Raw genomic sequence first — 23,305 nt, forward strand, 5'->3', positions numbered from 1 at the left:
ATTGGCTGCCGAACAACTCGCCTCTCGCAGCCAATCACAACAGGCTTTTTCCGATCCGGCCCAGTTGTATAAAATGCGGGCGGTGACCCAGCTCAGAGTGTCTTCGGCTTCTTTGGCGTTCGCTGAGTCGCTGTTGCTGCTGAATCGCTGCGATGTCCGGGCGCGGGAAGCAGGGCGGGAAGGCGCGCGCCAAGGCCAAGTCGCGCTCGTCGCGGGCCGGGCTGCAGTTCCCCGTGGGCCGCGTGCACCGGCTGCTGCGCAAGGGCAACTACGCGGAGCGCGTGGGCGCCGGCGCCCCGGTGTACCTGGCGGCCGTGCTGGAGTACCTGACGGCCGAGATCCTGGAGCTGGCGGGCAACGCGGCCCGCGACAACAAGAAGACGCGCATCATCCCCCGCCACCTGCAGCTCGCCATCCGCAACGACGAGGAGCTCAACAAGCTGCTGGGCAAGGTGACGATCGCGCAGGGCGGCGTGCTGCCCAACATCCAGGCCGTGCTGCTGCCCAAGAAGACCGACAGCCACAAGGCTAAAGCCAAGTAAATGCTTTGTGAGGCTAATCAACCCAAAGGCTCTTTTCAGAGCCACCCACTTTTTCATAAAGAGTTGAGTCACTGCAGTTATTATATAGGAAGAACACAACTACGTAAGTTGGCTTTGTGCTGTTTTTCATTTCAGTCTTGCTTTCCTGTTCGTGTGGGTTAATATTCCTATGCTAGTTTCTTTTGTTCTCAAAAGAATCTTGCCGAGAATGGTTTTCGTTATTGATGTCTTTTTAGAATTTCTTAATTGACTTATGTATTGACATTTTCAATGGGTTAATCTTATTAAACAAGGATTTTAGAATGCGTAAATACCACGTCCTGCCCAGCCGGCTCTGACTTTGCTCTAAGTGTTATGTTCAAGTACGTATTAGCGGACAGTATTGAAGTCTTATTAGCAACCTGGATTGTTTCCTTTAAGAGTACAATAAAGGAGCTAATCACTGTTGCACCTTCGTGTTTCAGAGAAGGGGGATGGGAAGAAAAACTTGCAGACAAAAAAAATTAAAAGTCCTGAGTAGTATTACACGGTCCTGGCAGTGACCTAGAACAAATTGTTTCTCAACAGGAAGGGTGTTCCTCGCCTCGGGGCCCTGACTGATCCACTTTTGCTGCCTTTAAATGTGTGGAAGACTCCCAAGGGCTTCCCTTGGAGGAATTTTAGAACACTAGGGAAAGTTTTCAGGCGGGGAGGACTTTCCAGTGCTGTCAGGGATCTGCCTGGTGTAATGTGCCACTACGGTGGTGGTCACTGCATTACAGTGGAAAGAGCACGATCGCCTTCAATTTCGTTTTTCTGGTACAGATCATTAGATCCACGCCCTCTTCTCCCTCTGTAACGGGGAATTTCGAGTCTGTACTTGGTTTTGGGAGAAAGCGAGTTATTCTCAAAAAAGCTTCTGCTTTTACAGCAAGTCACGGTGTTGCTTTAAAGTTTAATTCTCTGGTGCTGCCCTGCTGGCTTCTGATTTCCTTCTGGCTTTAGCGAGGCTCCTCCTCTCTTATTTTTCCCTTAACATCTCGTGCAGTCTCTTGGCTGCAGCTTCTTGGCTTCCCGAGCTCTGTCTTGCAGTTCATGGCACTGCAGCTTTCGACATGACTGTGCCTGTCCCCATCCATCCCCCACTACAGGGAAAGAGAGATGTGACTTAACATCTGTGACCTGGTGTTCCATGAGTTAAAGTCTCCTAAAACTGAGTAGGTGATAAATTCACCCTTTCACAGGGGAAGGAAATATCTGTGTCACTTTGTTCCACATAATGAAACTGTCCTCTGCAAAATGGATTGTTAGCAAACAATGGGAAAGACTGCTAAGAAAAACCATGTGTGCATCATCTCGATGTTGAGTGACTAGAATAATAACTCTAGTTTGTAGACTAGAAACTTCCAATATAATTAATAATTATTATTGTAGTCATTCCTCCTTTTTTAATGCTAAAGGATGTGCTTAGTCATTATGTACTTGTAGTTTTGAGTTACACATGTGGGAAATAAAGCCATAAATTAAAGACAGGCCTACATGAGGTCCTGAATTATGAAGGACCAAAGGACCTTGAATGTATATTGTACAGCCAGACCCTCTCATGAAAATGCTTTATAGATGTAGTGTTCTAAAGGTAGGCTAAGTAGGCAGAACTGTTTTGAAAATACAAGTGGAGCAGGGCTTCACAGTGGGAATGAGGGTGTTTTGGGGTTAGGAGCTCATCAGGTTATGCTGTTCTGTGGCTTCCACCAGCACCCTGCACTGCAAGAGGCCCCTGGGAACAGCAGGGAGAAGGCAAAGAAAGGATGGGATATCTCCTGGAAGGGCAGAGCAGAGCCCTGGATTCTTGAATCCAGAAACAAAGTATTTCCTTTTCAGTTTCACCCCAGCCCCCGTTAAAGTATTTTTTACTTTAGCATTGTCAAGGAACAAAAAGAAAAGTAGGCATTATTCTGTTCAGATAAATGCTGTAAATTACTCCCAGCTCTTTGGCAGTTTCTTTGTGTTTCCCCCTGTTCTTTAATCCAGCAGGTAATGACCTGCTGAGAAATGTGAGCTGCTATGGTAAGTCTGAAATACTACTGGTGTACATCCTATGAGTTTTTGCATGACATATAAGTATCAGTTAAGGCTAAAACTCCAGCAGCTACGTGTGCCTGTGAAATGTGACCATTTCATTTCTTCCATGGGGTTTGTAGCAGCAATTTTAAAAGCTCCTGCATGTAGAGAGTAGAACCAACTCAGATAAATTTGGCTTCCTGAGCCAGCTCAGGTGAGTCCAGGTCTGCCTGTGGTGCAGTCTGTCCAGACTTGGAGCCCAGGCAGAGGCAGCTCTGTTTAAAGATGTATTTTGATGTGCTTAAATATTAGGCTATGCCATTCCTATGGTAATTTTTGTCCTCTTTTCTAAGTGGAATAACTGAGGGCACTTAACCTTGCTGTGTCCCAAAAGCATAAAGTGAAAAAAAAACCCCAAAACGTGATCATGTGGATTGTTCAGATTATTTATTATTGCAGTGGCTGCTGTTTGCTACAAAAGGAAAAGAGGATGCATACCAGAGACGTGTGCATTTCTTCACAGCTCTGCACAAAAGGAGGACAATAAATATCCTTCATCTGTTTGAAGTTCAGATTTCAGATGTAGCACTCTATGTGTGCTCTCTTCTTTTTTTCAGGAATTTTCTCTTCCATTTTCTATGGCCTTTGGAATTAAAAAAATCTACATGCAATATAAGTAGGAGTACAAGCACAAAGAGTTTGTGGATCTTACATGGGATGAAAATTCTGACCTGTTCTGTAATTCTTTTCAATCTACTTATTTTCTAGTTGTAAAATGAATTATGTTCAGAATTGCTCAGTGTTAAAAATGAAAAGATGAATTTTTTTATTAATACCTTCTATAATTTTTGACAAGGAATGCTTTGGGAGCAAACACTTTGAGAGGACTGCAGTCAAATATTTTAGTTCTTTGCATCCATGAAAGAAATCTAACTGAAAACACCCTTTACACCTAAACAGGCCTCTGGTTCTGTGACCCCAGTCCTTGAGGAAAGACCTGCCTCTGCTAATTGTAATGCCTTTTCCTTCCTCATAGGGAGTGTGAGTTGGAAAGGGAAAAGTTCCCAGCTTCATTTCCATCTACTCTCAGCCCTTTCCCATACAGCAAGGTCCATGTCATGTCTTGAGCTTGCTATTTTCTCAATGGCACAACCCTAGACCAGGTTTTTGGGACATGAAGTCTCAATTATTTTAATTTTCCCCTTAATCTGGGCGGATGTTCATCACTGCCTGAAAATATTTCATCAAAGTGTGCATAAGACCGAATATTTTTCCCTATCTTCAGTCAATACTTTCTCCTGCATCTGTAATTATTTTAAAATAAAAAATTTTCTATTTAAAATGGGAATGAAGGCCTCTGGGAAACTAGTCTTGCAATAATTTGTCTTGGGTGTCAATTATATTCTGTGGCCATTAAAAAAAAATTATTTCAGGTTCGAGAGCAGATATTGTATTACATCATTAAATAAAAATAAAATAAACATTAAAAAAAAAAAAAAAAAAAGCTAAAAAACCCCCACCAAAACTAAAAACCCTCAAAAAGCCCAAAGGACCCCAGGAACTTGCAAAAAATTGCTACAGACAATCTGTGATTTGTTCAGGTTTTGGTCCAGGTGTATAATATCTATTTCTCATTGATGATTCACTGTTCAGTCAGTTAATTAGAGAATACAGATAGTTATTTGCCCACCTCATGTATTTCACTTTTGCAGAAATAAAAAAGTGTGTGTGGTTTATTTTTTACAAACATGATCAGTAAATATAAATTTTACAGAAAGGATGGTCATCTAGAGAAGATATAAATTCTCCAGAGTGATATTAACTTTATTATTATAGTAAAAATATAACAGGAATTTTTTTGGACCACTACCAAGAATTAAAATATTGGATTTGAGGACTGGATGATGGATGGCACAGATATAATTTGGGTTGGAATCTTGTGTGGGGGCTCCTCTTTGGAGGCGCCCAGCTCTATCTGCTCTGCACACTGAATAAAGAAAACATTTACTCTCTGAACTAGAAACTAATCTTCAAAGAGGAACCTAGGGCAGGAAAAGTGTGTGAGGGGCCAGTGTTTATCTCCTCCATGGCCTGGTGGCAGCAGCAATAACACCTGCTCTACCAGGATGATGTGTTTGAACACTTTCCCTCCTACTGGTGCTGGGTGATGTCACCTCACTAGGGTGTCTCTAAGAATACAAAGAGGACTGCTCTGAAATAAATAGGAAATTACAGTAAAGAACATGAATTATGGAAGAATAAGCTGTCATGTGATTTTATACTCATACTATTTGCATTACTGGTTTTGAATGTTGATCCTACTGTGGCATGAAATTTTTAAGATTTGTTATTTTTGTTGAGTTTAAATCATACTGCTTTTACCTGTAGGGAAAAGAAGAAGTTCAAAAAATTTTCCTTGGTAGCAATTTTTGTCAGTTGAGAGACTTTGTTCTCAGCACTGTTAGAAAAATAAGAGTTGTGTTACAATCAGATCTGATGTCAAATGCTGTGTTCACATTATAGCCCTCTAACATTGCCTCGTCCTTCTTACTTAAATTGAATGAATCAATCAGCAACATTTTGTTTTCTGTTTAGCAAAGAGTTTCATAGGCCTAGAAACAATTTCACACGCTGAAACAATCTATTGAAATTCTCTGAATTTCTGTGACAATCCCTAAAGAAGTGTGCAACATGAGCTTTGCCATGAGTCTCAACTGGGGTACGTTTACATGACTGATTACACAGAATATCCACTGACAGATTCTGGTGACCCTCTTCCACTGTCAAATTATGAGCACTTCTTTGTGCTCTTCTAGTGGTCCAAGGAAACTTGGAAAAGGCTGGAGAATGGAATACACAATGGATTATTAATCTTTTACGATACTATACACATACAGGGCTGCAGAATGAGCAACCTGTGTTTCAGAGCTTGCACTAAAGCACTCGGAGATAGCAAAACACCATTTCAAGGTGATAAAGAAGTTTGGAGAATGCCTTTTCCCACTGGATATCTGCAATCCAATCTGAGAAGTCCCCAGAACAATTCAAATTGAAATTAACAGTTATTAGGCAATAGGTGACAGATTTTTGAGAGATCTGGTGCCTGTGTCATTACCTGTACAACCAAAGAATACACAAGTCAGCACTAAAAAATTAACTTTTGTGATTCTGAGCTCCTTGCATGAATTCAGTATGTTCAGAATTTCACAATGTATACTGGAAAATTAGGATTACTCAGATTCAGTTTGAAAGTGAGAATGGCTTTGATCTGCACCTATGGTGGGATGTAATTATCCAAGAATGATGGGGAGTGACTGAGAAAGCTGCAGTTTGAGCCTCATTAGCAGATATGTGATAAAGCCTGGTATGTGATAAAGCCTGGTAGCTGACAGTCAGTCCAGAGTGTCAGATTTCTAAGAATTTAATAGTTTTGTTAGGATTAGTGATAGATAAATGCAGAAAAGGACAGATTAATTTTTTTAAACTTATCTTCACCTCTTTCCTTACTTCCAAGAACCTAAAGCAGTCATGGGGAGAAGCTAGGCAAGTTACTGTAAAAAAAAAAAACCAACAAAAAATCACATGAACAGAATTATACTGACAAATTGTGAGAATACAGGAGATATTGGAAATTACTTCCTAGTTATATTGATCACTGTACTATTTGCTAGAGGGTAAGTTAAATGTCACTTGTCGCTACCAAAATTATTTTATAGTATAGTGCACCGTACTCATCTCTCGCTCCTGCAACAAAAATAACCCTGATACCTGAGCACCATCAAGTGGTAAATCTTATTATAGCATTGCTGTGCATGGATGAATATCCATTAATAATTTCGATTCCTTCCCGACTAGAAATAGCTAGAAAATTTCTATCCTTCAGTTTTAAAACACATAACACAGAAACGTGCAATAGTAAGGTTTTGCTTAGTAAAAATTTTGTAAACAATTAAGGACAGCATCAACTAAAAAAAACCCCAAGCCCCCCAACCATCTCAAAGTCTTTACAGATACATTGCAGTTAGTAGAAGTTTATTAATGCTGTAAACTCGAGAGCAGCATTTTAGCAAACTAATCCTTTAGTACCCAAAATTCAAGAAACCTTACAAAAACAAAAACAAAAGAAAAAAATCCAACCCCCGCAGGAATATTCTAAAGAGAAAGATCCCACAGTAAGAAGATATAAGATGTTTTTTCTTACTTGATTGCACAGCTCTTTTATTGAAAAAGTGGCTGGCTCTTAAAAGAGCCTTTGGGTTAAGCGGTATTTTCAGTAGGTGTTTACTTGGAGCTGGTGTACTTGGTGACAGCCTTGGTGCCCTCGGACACGGCGTGCTTGGCCAGCTCGCCGGGCAGCAGCAGCCGCACGGCCGTCTGGATCTCCCGCGACGTGATGGTGGAGCGCTTGTTGTAGTGCGCCAGGCGCGACGCCTCGCCGGCGATGCGCTCGAAGATGTCGTTGACGAAGGAGTTCATGATGCCCATGGCCTTGGACGAGATGCCCGTGTCGGGGTGCACCTGCTTCAGCACCTTGTACACGTAGATGGAGTAGCTCTCCTTGCGGCTCTTCTTGCGCTTCTTGTCGCCTTTCTTCTGCGTCTTGGTCACCGCCTTCTTGGAGCCCTTCTTAGGCGCAGGGGCGGACTTGGCCGGCTCAGGCATGGCTACCACGGCTTCTCTCTGCACACCAGGAAACACCTCGGGATCAGCTCAGGAGCGGAGTGAGGAGCGCGGCTGCGTGACACGAATTTATAGCTCCAATATGCAAATGAGAGGCATCGGCTTTGCGAGTTCTTATTGGTTAAACCAAAATTTATGTCATCACTAACCAATATCGCGTCTGATTGGTCAGAATTGGATTCTCCTTCTCATTGGCTGCCTGCACAAGACCTACTTCTCAGCCTATCAGCGAAGGGACGAGATTGTAAAGCGAGAGCAGAGCTGGGGAGCGCTGAGTGCCTGCTCTGCTGCGCGGCGAGTTCCTGTCCGAGGGGAGCGAGCGAGGGAAGATGTCCGGGCGCGGGAAGCAGGGCGGGAAGGCGCGCGCCAAGGCCAAGTCGCGCTCGTCGCGGGCCGGGCTGCAGTTCCCCGTGGGCCGCGTGCACCGGCTGCTGCGCAAGGGCAACTACGCGGAGCGCGTGGGCGCCGGCGCCCCGGTGTACCTGGCGGCCGTGCTGGAGTACCTGACGGCCGAGATCCTGGAGCTGGCGGGCAACGCGGCCCGCGACAACAAGAAGACGCGCATCATCCCCCGCCACCTGCAGCTCGCCATCCGCAACGACGAGGAGCTCAACAAGCTGCTGGGCAAGGTGACGATCGCGCAGGGCGGCGTGCTGCCCAACATCCAGGCCGTGCTGCTGCCCAAGAAGACCGACAGCCACAAGGCTAAAACCAAGTAAACCCGCAAGTGGCACGTTTACTTTTCTGAAAAAAACCCAAAGGCTCTTTTCAGAGCCACCCACAAGGTCCTAAGAGAGCTGAGTTATCGAAACAACAGTGACGGCCGTTTAGTATTTATTACTCAACCCGTGTTTAAACTTGTCTTTATTTTTCGTTGGATATGGTAGCAATATTTTCCATATTGTTAACAAAGTCGTGCCAAAATGCCCTCCTCCCCATGCAAGTTCTTCTTGGTATGGGATATTTTTCGTCTAGTTCTGAGAGTTTCTGTCTCTTCCCCCCCCTTTTTCGCCTCTCTTCTCCGAGTGGATGATACAGTTCCAGAGGTAAGAGGCGTAATCGTCTGCGGGGAAGGGAGGGGGGAAGGCAGCGGGCCGGGATTTCCGCTGGCCAATCCTTGAGCAGGGCGGGCTTTTTCAATAGTTAAAGCTTTTCCTTTCTCGTCGGGAACAAAAGGATTGGGAGAGATCAGGGCTGTTTTTGTGAAATCCTACCCTCCTCCCCCCTAACAGACAAAGGCATTTATGGAGATACTTTAAGAGAAAAAATTCAAAATATTAGACATGGCTCAGTAGTAGCGTGCCTGGCAATTGCATTATTTTCTTACAAAATATATCTTCTAAAAAAACATACATCCGATTTTTTATCAAATCATTGTTTCTCGGTAGTCAGAAGTAATCACTCGGAGGAAAAACAAAAGTCTACACTTCCCTAAAGCCGCCGCGCTCTACCGCGTTCTTTAGTATATCTTTCGATAATCCTAGGGAACAAAAAACACAAAACACAATTGACCTCTTGACGACTTACGAATTGCTGGACCCCTGCTGCAGGTTACGGACGACCCGGGTGCATCAGCTCCTTTAGGGAAAGTGTGGGTGGCTCTTAAAAGAGCCGTTGGATAACAAACTATGTGGAACAAAACTCTTCTGGTGCAATTTACTTCTTCTTGGGCGCTGCCTTCTTCGCCTTGGCTGCTTTCGGCTTGGCCGCCTTGGGCTTGGCTGCTTTGGGCTTCACCGCTTTTGCCTTAGCCGGGCTCTTCGCTGCCTTTTTGGGGCGCCCTGCCTTGGCGGCTTTCTTGGGGCTCTTCGCTGCCTTCTTGGCCGCTGCTGCCGCCGGCTTCTTCGCCTTCTTGGGGCTCTTCTTCACCGCCGCTGCCTTCTTGGGCTTCTTGGCAGCGCTGGCGGGCTTCTTGGCCGCCGGCTTCTTGGGCTTAGCAGCCGGCGCCCTTTTCTTCGGCGCCTTTTCTTTAACTTCTCCGGGCTTCTTGTTGAGGCGGAAAGATCCGGAGGCGCCGGTGCCCTTGGTCTGCACCAGGGTGCCCTTGCTGACGAGGCTCTTGAGCCCCAGCTTGATGCGGCTGTTGTTCTTCTCCACATCGTAGCCGCCGGCGGCCAGCGCCTTCTTGAGCGCGGCGAGGGAGAGCCCCTTGCGCTCCTTGGAGGCGGACACGGCCTTGGTGATCAGCTCGGTGACGCTGGGCCCCGCGGGCTTGCGGGCTTTGGAGCCGCTCGCCGCCTTCTTCGGCTTCTTGGCGGCGGCCTTGGCGCCGGGCGCGGGCGCGGCCTCGGCGGCGGCGGGAGCGGTCTCGGACATCGCGGCTGCTTCCTCGGCGGAGCGGGCGAACACAATTGGGCTGGCCCGGGTCAGATGCTCGTATTTTTAGAGCGGAGCCGCGCCCTGATTGGTGGGTTGCAGAGCCCGCCCCGCCGCCCGGCCGGGGAGCCCTTCGGTGTGCTCGATTTGTGTTTCTTTGGACTAACAAAAGTGTGTTTTCCTCGGAATTTCTGCCACCAAATCGCCCGGTTTCCCCGGTGAGGGGGGAGAAGAGCAGGTACTTGCGTTCGGGAGAGTTTCCTGCGGCTAACTCGCGATTTGAGTTAAAGGAGAGGCGATAAATCCCGTGTGCTGCTGCTGGAGAGACCTCTGAAGGGAGAAACTTTTGTTTTTCCTTGCAAATTAAAAATTTCCTTTTGACATAAATGTTACGGCAACAACTCAGTCTTATTCTTTAGAGGGTTTTCTTGGGGACAAAGTTGAAATCTGGCGATTTGAAGCTATTTTGACAGTTTAAATTGATTTTGAAGAGGAGGAAGTAACACAAACTCCTTTTTCAGCTCTGAATATGGATTAAGAACCGGTTCCTTTGACCATGTGTTTTACCTACTAAAACGCTAAAGTCTAGTGAAATAGTGTCTCGTACAGCCTCCTATTCCACTTTTTATAAAAATATAAGCAATTTGTTATTATCTGGAGATTTATGAACATACAGTAGGTTTATTTTGTCTTCCTGGATTTTCAGTACAAGGCAGGGAAAGTTGCTCTGCTGCCTTATGTAGGGTGTTTTCTTTTTGTTTGTTTTCCATGCGACTTTTTCTAGCAATTATTAAATAAATCAAGCTGTTTGATTATCACGTTCCATTTTATTTTGAAGTATGTAGGCATTTAAAACCTTATGTTAGGAAACTGCAGCTTTGCAAAAGAAAGCAATCTCCTAAACTTCTGTTGTTTATGGAAATTATCTTTGTCCGTGGTAATTTAAGATTAGCAAGGATTAGAATCGCAGTTTAGTAACCATTCTCTTCATTCCCAAAGAATATTATCTTTTTTAATATTTTCTCTAATAGCAGTAGAATTTTAAACCATGTTACTGTTTGGATTTCTTTATGCGTGTCACAGAATATGGCTACACAAAGGTTTAGCTAAAGCCTCTGAATTCTGGATCCTCTTCTCTCTCTAAATAAAACCCACCAAATTTTTACTTGTGCATTTTACTTGTGCAGGAATCACTGAAATAAGGAAATACTTTTATGGCAGGAACTAGAGCACTTTGTGATAACCTGAGTTTTAACAAGGGGAGAGGTAGGCCATAGGTCATTCCTAAAGAACCGGGAAGGAGTCAATCAATACTGATATCTGCTGGAATATGGTGTAATATGCTGAACAGAACAGAGCTCTGGATTAATATTTCATTAATCTCTAACTGATTATGAAAAAAAGTGTATTATTCATTGCCTTTTCTAGTTGTTTAAAAATAACAAAGACTACAGTACAGCCATCCCTGTTTGTGTTACTTGATAAAGCACATATAATGTGAATGCAGTATTTAAGTACATATTTGCACCTAGAAACTCAGAGTGTATGAGGAGATAGTTTTAGGGAAATGTAATTCTATTTTTGTGTCATGGTTTCATTTACAATTGCTATATTTTAAAAATTAGAATGTATATAAGATGAGAAATTTAGCTTGCTGTAAAATTGTGTTTCAGGGAATGTGAAATTATGAATAAATGCGGTGAAGGGAAAAAATTGTGCCCTCCACCCCATAATGATAAAATACCATTTAAAAAGTTGCAGTAAAACTGCACCTGAGCTCTGCAATTATTTAATAGGAAAATAATTGAGAGAACAGCTAATCAGGATGTGACTTTCAATATCTTGTTTGGCAATACTGCGTAGCACAAGGATACAGGGCTTAAATGGAGTGGCTGTGGGTGTTTCAAATATACCTTCAGAAACTGCCAAATGAAAGTAAAATGTTCTAAAGCCTTTACCCTGTATATGTACACGTGTGAATTAACCTTTCCACTGATTTGACTGCATAGTGTAATAAGGTAGGAATTGCTGGGAAGAAATGAAATTTAGCAGTTGCCTGGAGACTTCTTTGCATATAGACAGAGAAAAAGCATAGACTGTGAGTGACATGTCAGCAAAATAAAAAATTCCTTTTTGCTTATTCATATTATTTTGAACACATTTAATTCAGTAGTCTTTACTGAAGGAACTGTGACTATTCCAGCTCTCATTTGTGGCTTCACAGAGTCTGCATTCACATTTGTTGGTGGCAAAATTGAGGTGGTTACAACAATTGGTCACTATCCCAGTTTTCTGCCTGGCTTTTCTCTCAGCAGTTGCTACCCTTTCCCCATTTCCAAAAACGTCTGCTAAGTATATATGTGTCATCTTCAGGTCTCTAGTTGCAATCTAGTAACTTAAACTGAAGTAACTTCAGAAATTTAATGGCAGAGAAGCTATAATCTCTCTAATCTCTCTTTTTTTTTAATATAGTTTTAACGCAGAGATAAACCTACTTTACTGATGTAGAATTGCTGCTTTGAACACATACTCCTTTTTATGTGAAAGAAATACATGTGCAGGAACAATATTTTGGAAAGTGAAGGTGTATTTGGCAGTTTTCAACAAATAGTTGAAAAAGAATGAACAGATGTACTCAGGCAGAGAAAAAATGTGGAGAAAGATTACCTAAGAGGTAGAAGTGGAAGTTTTACCTCTAGCTGGGCAAATGAAGAAGGAAAATTTTCCTGTTTTAGAAATAGGATATTGTGAAAAAATATAATTGAGAAGACACTACAAGACATAGACTGTGACATGCAGTTTGCTTTTCCCAATGAGACTAGAGTGAAGTAGAATTAATTATTCAATGAGGGAAGAAAAGTAATGTCAGGATCTCCAGAGACACCTCTGGAGAAGGCACCACTGTAAGGTCTGCTTCATATGAATGACTTCAATCCTTCCCACCTTATGGGCACCCCAGCAGGCCGAACTGCATCACAAACCTGCAATCTGAGCCCTCCCTGCAAGTTGCTTCCCTTCAGATACCCAAATCTGCCCAACTTTGCAGTTAAGACCTTATTAAGACCTCTTGGGAAGCAGGAAGACACAGGAACCACAGGAGCCAAGGGCTGGCACTACACCTGGGAGCTATCAAACGTTCCCATCTGCAGTTTAGGACCTGCCAACACTTGTTCCTAAGAAAATAAGCTGTGGGTTATATTTAGGTATGTCTGCATCAAGGAGAGGTAGCACAGTGGTTGTTCTCCAGCAGTTTTGTTAGGAGGCATTAGCATGAGAGCCAGCCACAGCAATGTGGCTGCTGGGCTGCTCTGCCTGCTCCAGCTGAGTGCTGAGCTCCTTCCTGCACTCTGGAGGAAGCACAGAGCCCCTCTCCTGGCTCCAAATGGCGATTTCCAGAGGGATTTAGGTGAGAGATTTACATGGTGTGCTGCATTCCCACATACATGTTCCACAGGAAAGACATAAGGGTGCTCCTTGCAACCATGATTGCACTCCTATTAGTGTTACACCCATGCCTTACTTGCCCTCAGTGACATCATCTTTCATCTGAGTTTCAAATGTAATAACACTTGTGTGATCCAACCAGCCAGCACAGTTTAGCAACTTTTAAAACTTAGCTAAGGATTTTTAAAGGGAGACCTACCAAACTACAAACTTGTTGCAGCTCAGCAGGACAAGTCTCTGCCTACATAATACTAATGTGTCTGCTGCTGCTGCTGCTGGTAAGGCTTTTAAGTATACTGAGGTCACACAAGGCCTTTTAAATTCAGGGAATGAGTGAGCATCTATATGGAGCAGAGCAAATAGGGCAGGGCAGCTGATGACTGTCCCCACAGACTCAGCTTCCTGGAATGTTGTACACTCCTCCCTGTACCCTTGGTTAAGGGTTGGGGTGCCTGTTGTGTCCTCCCTTTTTGATTGCCATGGCATGTAATTTGGCAATTGAGAATCTGTAGTCTGAAACATGGATATGTCTGTAGTTAAGAGGCACTGGGAAGGAAATCCTTCCTGGGAAAGCAAAAAAAAAAAAAAAAAAAGAAAAGAGTCAGCAAAAATACAGGGGAGCAAAACACCAAAACCTTTCTGAGAACAGCTAATGATGATAAAAATATGGACTTTGTTCTTTACTGTGTGTGTATTTATTAGCTTAATGCATTTTTACTTTTTTCACATGGAGTGAAATGGTCCTCGGTCAGATGTCAAAGAACAGAATTATTTATATCTCAGAGTAATTTGATCTTCTAAAACTAATCCAGGCCACTTGAAAAATTGTATTCTGGACCACCCTGGCATGGTTTGAATGTTGTCATCAATGGGAGATTGAGGACACCTCAGGCCCTTAGACAAATTGTCCCTGAAAGGTGAACAACATCAAGAGAAGCTGCATCATCCATGGCTCCCTGAAGAAATTGCCTCCTCCTGAGTCAAGAGTGCCTCACTTTGACCTGCATTTTGCAGTAAGTCCACGAAGGAAGGGTCACACCACACTGTCTTTTCATACAGCCTCTCCATCAGCACTGAATCCTGGCTGCTCAGACTAGTGAGCAGCTCACATGGAGTGATGCTGAGCAGCTCACTCTTCCTCCCCACAGCACTGCAGCACTTCTGTGTGTCTTCTGCCCTCCACACTTTCCTGCTTTTGGGACAGTGCTGTCTGTGACTTCTGGCAGGGAGCAATGTGATGAATCTAGATGTCAATTCCCACTCCAGCCAGAGTGTGTTTGGAGCCTATGGAGGGACAAAGTGGACACATTGTGCATGCATAGCTGGTCTGCACCCTGGTGTTGACACCCCAGACACTGATGTGACAGGCTTCCAGGTAAATTTGTGTTGGCAGGCAGCTCATTTTTTTGCCTCCCAGGCACTGACAGTGGCACCCAGGCATGATACAAGCTCAGAGCCAGAGCAGTGCAGCACACCATGAGAGGCTGCTCTCCTTAAGTGGTGCTGCCCTCCTGTCACTCATCAGAGGTGCAAAGGTGAAGGAGGTACTGGCTCTAGACAAGGCTGTTTGTGTCATCTTTCCAGAGCAGCAGTATTGCAAGTTAGCATTTGGGAGCTCACTGTGTAGTTGTTTTCCCACAGAAGGGAACAGAAAGGTTTTTAAGAGTTGTTCACTGTGGAAGTGTTGTGCTGGAGTTCATGTTTTCACAGTGCATGCTTTGCATCTGTGCAGTCCATAGTCTGGTGCCAGAGAAACACTATCTCAGGTCAGTAGGTTGTCCAGATTGCCAGGGGCACTGGAAGGGCTGGGTGGTGCCTGGATTTCCCCCTGATATATTAATGAGGTCAGCACCTTGTCACTTCTGCTGTCATACAGTTAGGAAGTCGGGAATCTGAGTTCAGAGCTTGTGAGACTATATATATATAATCTGGGCACATTCAGGAAGAATATATTTCATCTATTTTATCTGCAAATTGCCTTGATCCCAGAAAAGATTGGCTTCCATACTGAGTGTATTAAAACTAAATTGTGTTTCTTTTGGCACAGGTTTTTTTCTGCTTTAGAACTGAAAATGCCATCATGATTTTGTTGATTTTGTTTTGAAACAGGGAATAGAGTAACAACTTTAACTTTTGCAGGCTGTTTGAGATTAGTAGTTTGTAATATGTGACATTTAATTGTGTAGTTGCCTAGACTAGCACAGAAGGCCAGCACTGAGCAGCTTGGAGCAGGGATGAGCAGACATCCAGATGTACAGAGGTGGTAAGCAAAGAGAAACCTGCTGTGGTTGGGGTTTGCTCAAACTGCAGAGACATGTACCAGGAAACTTAGTAGCTGAAATTACTCAAAGCTCTTGAGAAAGGGGCCTGGTCATCAGTAAGGTGAACATTTGAGCAATTATAATGTTAAATGTCCAATTCTAAGGCATGGTCTTTTTAATAAAAAATTCACTGGGATTAAAAAAAAGAAGAAGAAGAAAGAAAGAAAATGAATAGAACCAAAATGTAAATGGAGGAAAAATTGCAATCTGTTCTTGTTTCAACAGTTCTTTAGAAGAAGACAGGCCTTGGCATGCTTGAGTATGTAGAAGAACTTTCAAGGGTTATCACTTTCAGCCACATCACTAGATTTTTGATTTAAAACTAATGAAAAAAACAGGTTACTAATATTCAATTCTGTCTGGGTTTAGATTTTTATTATTTTCATTTTACCACATGTTCTTATTGTCCCTACAGGGTGAATTGTCTTAGCTTTAGTTTGTGTTTTGTTTGGGTCTTTCCTGTTTGTTTTTGCATATTTTTTTACCTTCCCCTAGGTAGGAGGGTCATCTAGTTATTATCCTTTCAAACTTGAGGGACACACAAGCTCTGTTGAGCTAGTGTTGGGAACACAAAACTCTAAGTCTGGGAGAGGTCAGAAGAATACACAGTGTAGTAGTAGAACTTGTTTCTTAAGTAAGTGATATCAGCAGGGATCCAGAGTGGGGAGAAATTAATGGGTGTTATGAGCAGGACAGCCTTGAGATTCTGCTCTCTTTTAATTGCATGCTGGAGACATAATTATAACACCTGAGTAATTAGAAGGAAACTGTTTTCTGGACCAATATCCCAACTATGATAGGTGCTAGTAAATAAAGAAGGTAAGAGCAGTAGTTGATAATCTCATCAAAAGTGGTCCTTTAGATTTTAGTGCTTTGTGGGCTGGAGACTGATAGAGTCAGAGGGGATGTCTCAGGGAAGGGATGAAATAGGGAGTCACAAATGGATTTTTCTTCTTTGTGTGTAGCAGTTGCTTTCTCTAGACAAAACATTTTTTATGTTTTTGGATTTGCTTTAGCATTACAAATCAAAAGGTTGAGGAACAGGTGAGTGGGAGTGATAGATGGGCAAATGAGTGATGGACATGTGTACTACATGGACTATCATAGTGGAGATACCCATTAATATGTGGTTAGCTGTCCTTAGTGTGCACCTGTGCTATAAAATGCTGCTGGAAAACATGCATGAAATGGAACAAAATGCCCACCAGCAAAGAGAGTGAACTGAATACCTTTCTCTGTGGCTGCAGAGATGAAGATAATACATGTGAAACAGAGGGAATGGCAAGTCATATAAAAGAAGAGATAAAAAGGAATCATAGGTCTTCAGGCACAGACTGAGAAATTTTTATATAAAATAATTGAACTGAAATATGCTGTGAAACAATTACTTCACCATTATATTTTTAGACCAAATCACTTTTTCAGGCTTACCCTGCTGGATTCACTGTAACTAAGGCAGAAAAAAATGCAAGAGTCAATGAGAAAAAGGGTTGTCAGACTTCACACAGATCCTTCCAAGCCCTTCACCTTCAAGGACTTTCCTCTGTCTCTGTATGAGTAATGATGTGTGTATTTGGCCAGGATGAACACTGGCATTCTCCATATTGGAATTCTGTTGATTTCATAGACCCAGTGAGTCCTGAACTACAAATGGAGGACTGCAGGCATAGCCAACAGAAATGAGGCACGGATTGAACTCATAATGACTGATTTTCAGAGTCATGAAGTTAAACAAATTTCATCACTTTCAACATATCCTAGTGTAAGGAAAACATATTACATGAAAGAAAGAGTATGCACTCAGAATTGAGTCAAGCCTTTGAAAGCATTGGGCTACACATGAACATGGCTGGCACGGCAATTTTTGTTGTGCATTTGTTATATGTTAATCATTTGAATCTAGTTAGAAGTAATTACCTAATAGAAATACAATGCTTTTTATATATCACCAGGATGTCAAGAATTTAATGTGAAGCAAAGACTAGAGACAGAAAATAAAGTGTGATTTGAAAGCAAGCACTGGAATCACTAGGATAGAAGATAAAGGTCCTTCAGTTCACTGCTGGAAAAGTCCAGTGCAGATTTGTCACTGATACAATACTCTGAGGGTCAGAAAACCAGCTTAGAGAAAAACAAACGTTTCCTTCCGGTCTAGAGTGAACACTTAGGCATGGCTTTCCTCATACTTCATGGTATATAAGACAACTACTACACTAGGATCGTGAAACTGACTGAATAGTTCGTATGTTTATTAAAGAGGTCTCAATATATCGAATGCCTGAATGGAAATCCAGAAGTGGAAATATATGGTCAGCATAGCCATAACAACGAACAACGTCCCTGCAGAGTGGCACTGTCGAAGCACCAAGGGAGAAAAAAAAATTAAAACAAAAAACAACAAGAAAAAAAATGTTTCTTCGTTCTCTCTATGACCGCAGGGGAAGAAGGAAGGAAAAGCGATTTGGGGAAGCCGAGGGCTGGGACTGCGGGCGAGGCGGGAGAGCAGAGCCGGGGCTGCGGGGAGGCGCCCGCGAGCGGAACAAGGGGCGGAGGCGCAGGCGCGGCCCCCGCCCGCCGTGCCCGCCCCTGCTCCCAACCAGGTCCGACCACACCGTATAAAGGCGCAGCGCGGGCGGCGCTGCCTCACAGCAGCAGCGGCAGCAGCAGCGGCGGTGTCATCATGTCTGGTCGGGGCAAGGGCGGCAAGGGGCTCGGCAAGGGCGGCGCCAAGCGCCACCGCAAGGTGCTGCGCGACAACATCCAGGGCATCACCAAGCCGGCCATCCGCCGCCTGGCTCGGCGCGGCGGCGTCAAGCGCATCTCGGGGCTCATCTACGAGGAGACGCGTGGGGTGCTCAAGGTGTTCCTGGAGAACGTGATCCGCGACGCCGTCACCTACACGGAGCACGCCAAGAGGAAGACGGTCACGGCCATGGATGTGGTCTACGCCCTCAAGCGCCAGGGCCGCACTCTGTACGGCTTCGGCGGCTAAAGCTTTGCGCTCCTACCAGACCATCGCGACAGAGACCCAAAGGCTCTTTTAAGAGCCACCCACCTTTTCTTCTAAAAGAGCTGTTTCGCTGTCCTTATTTTGTATATAATATTTATTTAAACCTTTTTTCCAGATAAAAATAGCAGTTGTTACAACGTAGTCTTCTTTGCGATAGTTCAGGCTGTTGTTACATACCAACCTTGCAGAAAAGCACAAAAAAAGCCACACAGATCAACAGAGTATTTATACATGTAACTTTTTGGAAACTGCCACGAGAGCCCTAATGTTTCCAGGGCGAGGCATCGCTGCATCCTTTCATTATTCCCGCCCGTGTCTGAAAGGGAACAAGAAAACTGCACTGCCCATAGTAGAGCTGTGGAGGAGCTTCTTCAGCACCTTCCACGCACCGTTGGTGGCCGCGGGACCGTGGCCAGGGAGGGTTGAGTTCCCCGCGCGATTCCCAAAGCCCGCGCAGGCCACGATCGGCTCTGCCAATCACATTCCGCGCTCGTCTCAGCGCAGCAGCTCCTTGCGCTCCCAGGAGCGCAGTGCTCCGACCGCTCCCGGCCCAACTGCGAAAAGTCAGCCCGGCAGATCCGGCCTGGGCTCCCCACAGCAAGACAAACCCAAAAGTACCCGCACCCAAACACTAACACAGGCTGTCAGCTCCTTCCCGCTCTCTCCCCCAAAACCCGCTTTAACGCATTTCCAACTCTTTTTGGAGACTGTGGGTGGCTCTGAAAAGAGCCTTTGGGTTTCGCTTCTGGGCTCAGTAGACTTGCGCCGCCCAGTTTACTTGCTCTTGGCTTTGTGACTCTCGGTCTTCTTGGGCAGCAGCACGGCCTGGATGTTGGGCAGCACGCCGCCCTGCGCGATCGTCACCTTGCCCAGCAGCTTGTTGAGCTCCTCGTCGTTGCGGATGGCGAGCTGCAGGTGGCGGGGGATGATGCGCGTCTTCTTGTTGTCGCGGGCCGCGTTGCCCGCCAGCTCCAGGATCTCGGCCGTCAGGTACTCCAGCACGGCCGCCAGGTACACCGGGGCGCCGGCGCCCACGCGCTCCGCGTAGTTGCCCTTGCGCAGCAGCCGGTGCACGCGGCCCACGGGGAACTGCAGCCCGGCCCGCGACGAGCGCGACTTGGCCTTGGCGCGCGCCTTCCCGCCCTGCTTCCCGCGCCCGGACATCTTCCCTCGCTCGCTCTCACAACAAACTCCACGAACAGCGACCGACACACAACGAGTGACCGCCGCCCTGAGCTCTCCGCCTTTATATCCCCTCCCCGCGCGCGGCCGCCGCCTCCTGATAGGCCGAGGCGCCTGTCGGGGCGCGCGCAGCCCAATGGCGCAGCGAATCTCGCGCTGACCAATCGCGAGGGGCGCAGCGCCCAGAGGCTCCGACCGCGCTCTCCGCGCGCCCAGTCACGAGCCGGAGCGGGCGGGGCTCGGCTCGTTGTCCCGCCCACGAGCAGCGCTCGCTCCCGCCGCCCGGACCGGACCGGACCGGCGGGGCTGCGCTGCCCTGTCCCGCAACGTGTTTGTTCTCCCCGGTTTCAATATTCTTTTAAAGGTCGCCGGGCTGCACAGTGCGCATTGGGACGGCTCAATCTACAGAAGAAAGGGAAAGAGCGAGACAGTGTAGGGGTGTCAGTGAGCGGGAAATGGGAGACGGATGGGGCACGCCGAGACTGACAAGGCAGCAATGCCCTTTGCTTTTTAGCGGGACCTTATCTATATAGAGGCTCTTCATTTAAAACCCAAAATGTATATAAACCGTCGGCTAAATCCTTTCATTCCTAGACATATCCCCTCGTTTCTCAACTGCTTACTAAAGTATTTATTGACAAGGAAATAAAATATACCACGGTGGGTATTTTTCTCAAGAGATATTAACACGGTTTAAATCCTTTTTTCGAGCTTAAGAAACGTCATTCACTTCCCTGCGTCAGAAAAAAAAAAAAAAAGAAAAAAAAAAAAAAAAAACTTGACCCTGTCCTCTCTTAGTGTAGTACCCGTTAGGTTAAAAACACACACATAGGAAAAAACTTTTTACTTCGTAACAGTGCAGTCTGTTATTTTTTTCCCCTCCTATTGTCTCTATAAACGTAATAGAAACCTTGCAGCGTTACAGCTCTTTTTACTGCGCATGTGGTGGCTCTTAAAAGAGCCTTTGGGTCTGTGAATTGCCTCAATGCCTGGCCCGGAAAGACTACGGCAAGAGACTCAGGCGCGCTCTCCGCGGATGCGGCGGGCCAGCTGGATGTCCTTGGGCATGATGGTGACGCGCTTGGCGTGGATGGCGCACAGGTTGGTGTCCTCGAAGAGCCCCACCAGGTAGGCCTCGCTGGCCTCCTGCAGCGCCATGACGGCCGAGCTCTGGAAGCGCAGGTCGGTCTTGAAGTCCTGCGCGATCTCGCGCACCAGGCGCTGGAAGGGCAGCTTGCGGATCAGCAGCTCCGTGGACTTCTGGTAGCGCCGGATCTCGCGCAGCGCCACCGTGCCGGGCCGGTAGCGGTGCGGCTTCTTGACGCCGCCCGTGGCCGGCGCGCTCTTGCGGGCAGCCTTGGTGGCCAGCTGCTTGCGGGGCGCCTTCCCGCCCGTCGACTTACGCGCCGTCTGCTTCGTGCGCGCCATCGCTCCGAGCTCTGATGGGTCAGGAAAAGACCAGCAGCAGCAATAGTACGCTGGCGGTATTCGGGCAGTATTTATAGCCCTGCTGCCTTCTCTGATAGGCAGACGGGTAAGTGCAGTGTTTCATTGGTGGATTCAAATTTTAAAATTCCCGCCTTTGCCAGACGGCCTTCCTGTATTACCCTTTTCTCTTTCTAAATACTTTGTAATCTTGCAAAAAGACATAGTGTATGCTGTTCACGTTTGAGAAAAGGCTACGACTTAATATGGCTATTTAATGGCAAAATTTAACTTGAATTTTTAACTATAAAAGGCATAAAACTTACTTTACAATATGTAACCTTGTAATTACATCTTCCGTATTTCATCAATTTATCAGCCCTCAAGTATGAAATTTCCGCTTTTTATTTCAATGGGTATATTTCTGCAGAGCTAATAATGCCATGTCCCTCCTTGAAATTATTTATACTTTTATTTAAATGCTTTAAGCTATCAAAGAAATATATAAAATATAACGGGAAAAAAACAGTAACTGAAAATGTCTACTTCATAAGAAATTAAAAACAAGTACTAAATGAAGTGATTTCATACCAAGAATGAAAACCTTTCAGAGCATTTCATTGTCATTGATTATATAACGATATGCACGCTTTATTAAGCAGTTGAGAAACGAGGGGATATGTCTAGGAATGAAAGGATTTAGCCGACGGTTTATGTACATTTTGGGTTTTAAATGAAGAGCCCCTGCTTAAATGAGGTCCAGCTAAAAAGCAAAGGGCATTGCTGCCTTGTCAGTCTCGGCGTGCCCCATCCGTCTCCCATTTCCCGCTCACTGACACCCCTACACTGTCTCACTCTTTCCCTTTATTCTGTACATTGAGCCGTCCCAATGCGCACTGTGCAGCCCGGCGACCTTTAAAAGAATATTGAAACCGGGGAGAACAAACACGTTGCGGGACAGGGCAGCGCAGCCCCGCCGGTCCGGTCCGGGCGGCGGGAGCGAGCGCTGCTCGTGGGCGGGACAACGAGCCGAGCCCCGCCCGCTCCGGCTCGTGACTGGGCGCGCGGAGAGCGCGGTCGGAGCCTCTGGGCGCTGCGCCCCTCGCGATTGGTCAGCGCGAGATTCGCTGCGCCATTGGGCTGCGCGCGCCCCGACAGGCGCCTCGGCCTATCAGGAGGCGGCGGCCGCGCGCGGGGAGGGGATATAAAGGCGGAGAGCTCAGGGCGGCGGTCACTCGTTGTGTGTCGGTCGCTGTTCGTGGAGTTTGTTGTGAGAGCGAGCGAGGGAAGATGTCCGGGCGCGGGAAGCAGGGCGGGAAGGCGCGCGCCAAGGCCAAGTCGCGCTCGTCGCGGGCCGGGCTGCAGTTCCCCGTGGGCCGCGTGCACCGGCTGCTGCGCAAGGGCAACTACGCGGAGCGCGTGGGCGCCGGCGCCCCGGTGTACCTGGCGGCCGTGCTGGAGTACCTGACGGCCGAGATCCTGGAGCTGGCGGGCAACGCGGCCCGCGACAACAAGAAGACGCGCATCATCCCCCGCCACCTGCAGCTCGCCATCCGCAACGACGAGGAGCTCAACAAGCTGCTGGGCAAGGTGACGATCGCGCAGGGCGGCGTGCTGCCCAACATCCAGGCCGTGCTGCTGCCCAAGAAGACCGAGAGTCACAAAGCCAAGAGCAAGTAAACTGGGCGGCGCAAGTCTACTGAGCCCAGAAGCGAAACCCAAAGGCTCTTTTCAGAGCCACCCACAGTCTCCCAAAAGAGTTTGAAATGCGTTAAAGCGGGTTTTGGGGGGGAGAGAGTGGGAAGGAGCTGACAGCCTGTGTAGTGTTTGGGTGCGGGTATTTTTGGGCTTGTCTTGCTGTGGGGAGCCCAGGTCGGATCTGCCGGGCTGACTTTTCGCAGTTGGGCCGGGAGCGGTCGGAGCACTGCGCTCCTGGGAGCGCAAGGAGCTGCTGCGCTGAGACGAGCGCGGAATGTGATTGGCAGAGCCGATCGTGGCCTGCGCGGGCTTTGGGAATCGCGCGGGGAACTCAACCCTCCCTGGCCACGGTCCCGCGGCCACCAACGGTGCGTGGAAGGTGCTGAAGAAGCTCCTCCACAGCTCTACTATGGGCAGTGCAGTTTCCTTGTTCCCTTTCAGATACGGGCGGGAATAATGAAAAGAATGCAGCGATGCCTCGCCCTGGAAACACTAGGGCATGTATAAATACTCTGTTGATCTGTGTGGCTTTTTTTGTGTTTTTTTGCAACGTCGGTATGTAACAACGGCCTGAACTATCGCAAAGAAGACTACGTTGTAACAACTGCTATTTTTATCTGGAAAAAAGGTTTAAATAAATATTATAT

General features: G+C 46.3%; 8 protein-coding genes across 8 annotated transcripts; 4 read left to right on the forward strand and 4 right to left on the reverse strand.

The window, feature by feature from the left end:
* Window positions 1–71: 71 nt before the first annotated feature.
* Window positions 72–989, forward strand: LOC130267121 (histone H2A-IV). Its single transcript, XM_056516454.1, has one exon. The coding sequence runs from the start codon at window positions 153–155 to the stop codon at window positions 540–542; it is 390 nt and encodes a 129-aa protein (XP_056372429.1). The 5' UTR covers window positions 72–152; the 3' UTR covers window positions 543–989.
* Window positions 990–6,490: 5,501 nt separating this feature from the next.
* Window positions 6,491–7,244, reverse strand: LOC130267127 (histone H2B 1/2/3/4/6). The gene has a single exon (XM_056516460.1). It carries the CDS (start codon window positions 7,242–7,244, stop codon window positions 6,864–6,866), a length of 381 nt encoding a protein of 126 aa, XP_056372435.1. The 3' UTR covers window positions 6,491–6,863.
* A 347-nt stretch (window positions 7,245–7,591) lies between these two features.
* On the forward strand, window positions 7,592–13,620 carry LOC130267116 (histone H2A-like). Its single transcript, XM_056516451.1, has one exon. The coding sequence runs from the start codon at window positions 7,592–7,594 to the stop codon at window positions 7,979–7,981; it is 390 nt and encodes a 129-aa protein (XP_056372426.1). The 3' UTR covers window positions 7,982–13,620.
* LOC130267104 (histone H1.01) lies at window positions 8,112–9,578 on the reverse strand. The gene has a single exon (XM_056516437.1). The coding sequence runs from the start codon at window positions 9,576–9,578 to the stop codon at window positions 8,919–8,921; it is 660 nt and encodes a 219-aa protein (XP_056372412.1). The 3' UTR covers window positions 8,112–8,918.
* Window positions 13,621–17,771: 4,151 nt separating the features above from the next.
* On the forward strand, window positions 17,772–18,335 carry LOC130267137 (histone H4-like). Its single transcript, XM_056516473.1, has one exon. The coding sequence runs from the start codon at window positions 17,772–17,774 to the stop codon at window positions 18,333–18,335; it is 564 nt and encodes a 187-aa protein (XP_056372448.1).
* A 792-nt stretch (window positions 18,336–19,127) lies between these two features.
* LOC130267122 (histone H2A type 2-C) lies at window positions 19,128–19,517 on the reverse strand. The gene has a single exon (XM_056516455.1). The coding sequence runs from the start codon at window positions 19,515–19,517 to the stop codon at window positions 19,128–19,130; it is 390 nt and encodes a 129-aa protein (XP_056372430.1).
* Window positions 19,518–20,401: 884 nt separating this feature from the next.
* LOC130267111 (histone H3) lies at window positions 20,402–20,988 on the reverse strand. The gene has a single exon (XM_056516446.1). It carries the CDS (start codon window positions 20,961–20,963, stop codon window positions 20,553–20,555), a length of 411 nt encoding a protein of 136 aa, XP_056372421.1. The 5' UTR covers window positions 20,964–20,988; the 3' UTR covers window positions 20,402–20,552.
* Window positions 20,989–22,169: 1,181 nt separating this feature from the next.
* Window positions 22,170–23,302, forward strand: LOC130267126 (histone H2A type 2-C). Its single transcript, XM_056516459.1, has one exon. It carries the CDS (start codon window positions 22,251–22,253, stop codon window positions 22,638–22,640), a length of 390 nt encoding a protein of 129 aa, XP_056372434.1. The 5' UTR covers window positions 22,170–22,250; the 3' UTR covers window positions 22,641–23,302.
* Window positions 23,303–23,305: the final 3 nt, after the last annotated feature.

The sequence above is a fragment of the Oenanthe melanoleuca genome, chromosome 1A (genome assembly GCF_029582105.1).
Source record: "Oenanthe melanoleuca isolate GR-GAL-2019-014 chromosome 1A, OMel1.0, whole genome shotgun sequence".
Taxonomy (NCBI): Eukaryota; Metazoa; Chordata; class Aves; order Passeriformes; family Muscicapidae; genus Oenanthe; species Oenanthe melanoleuca.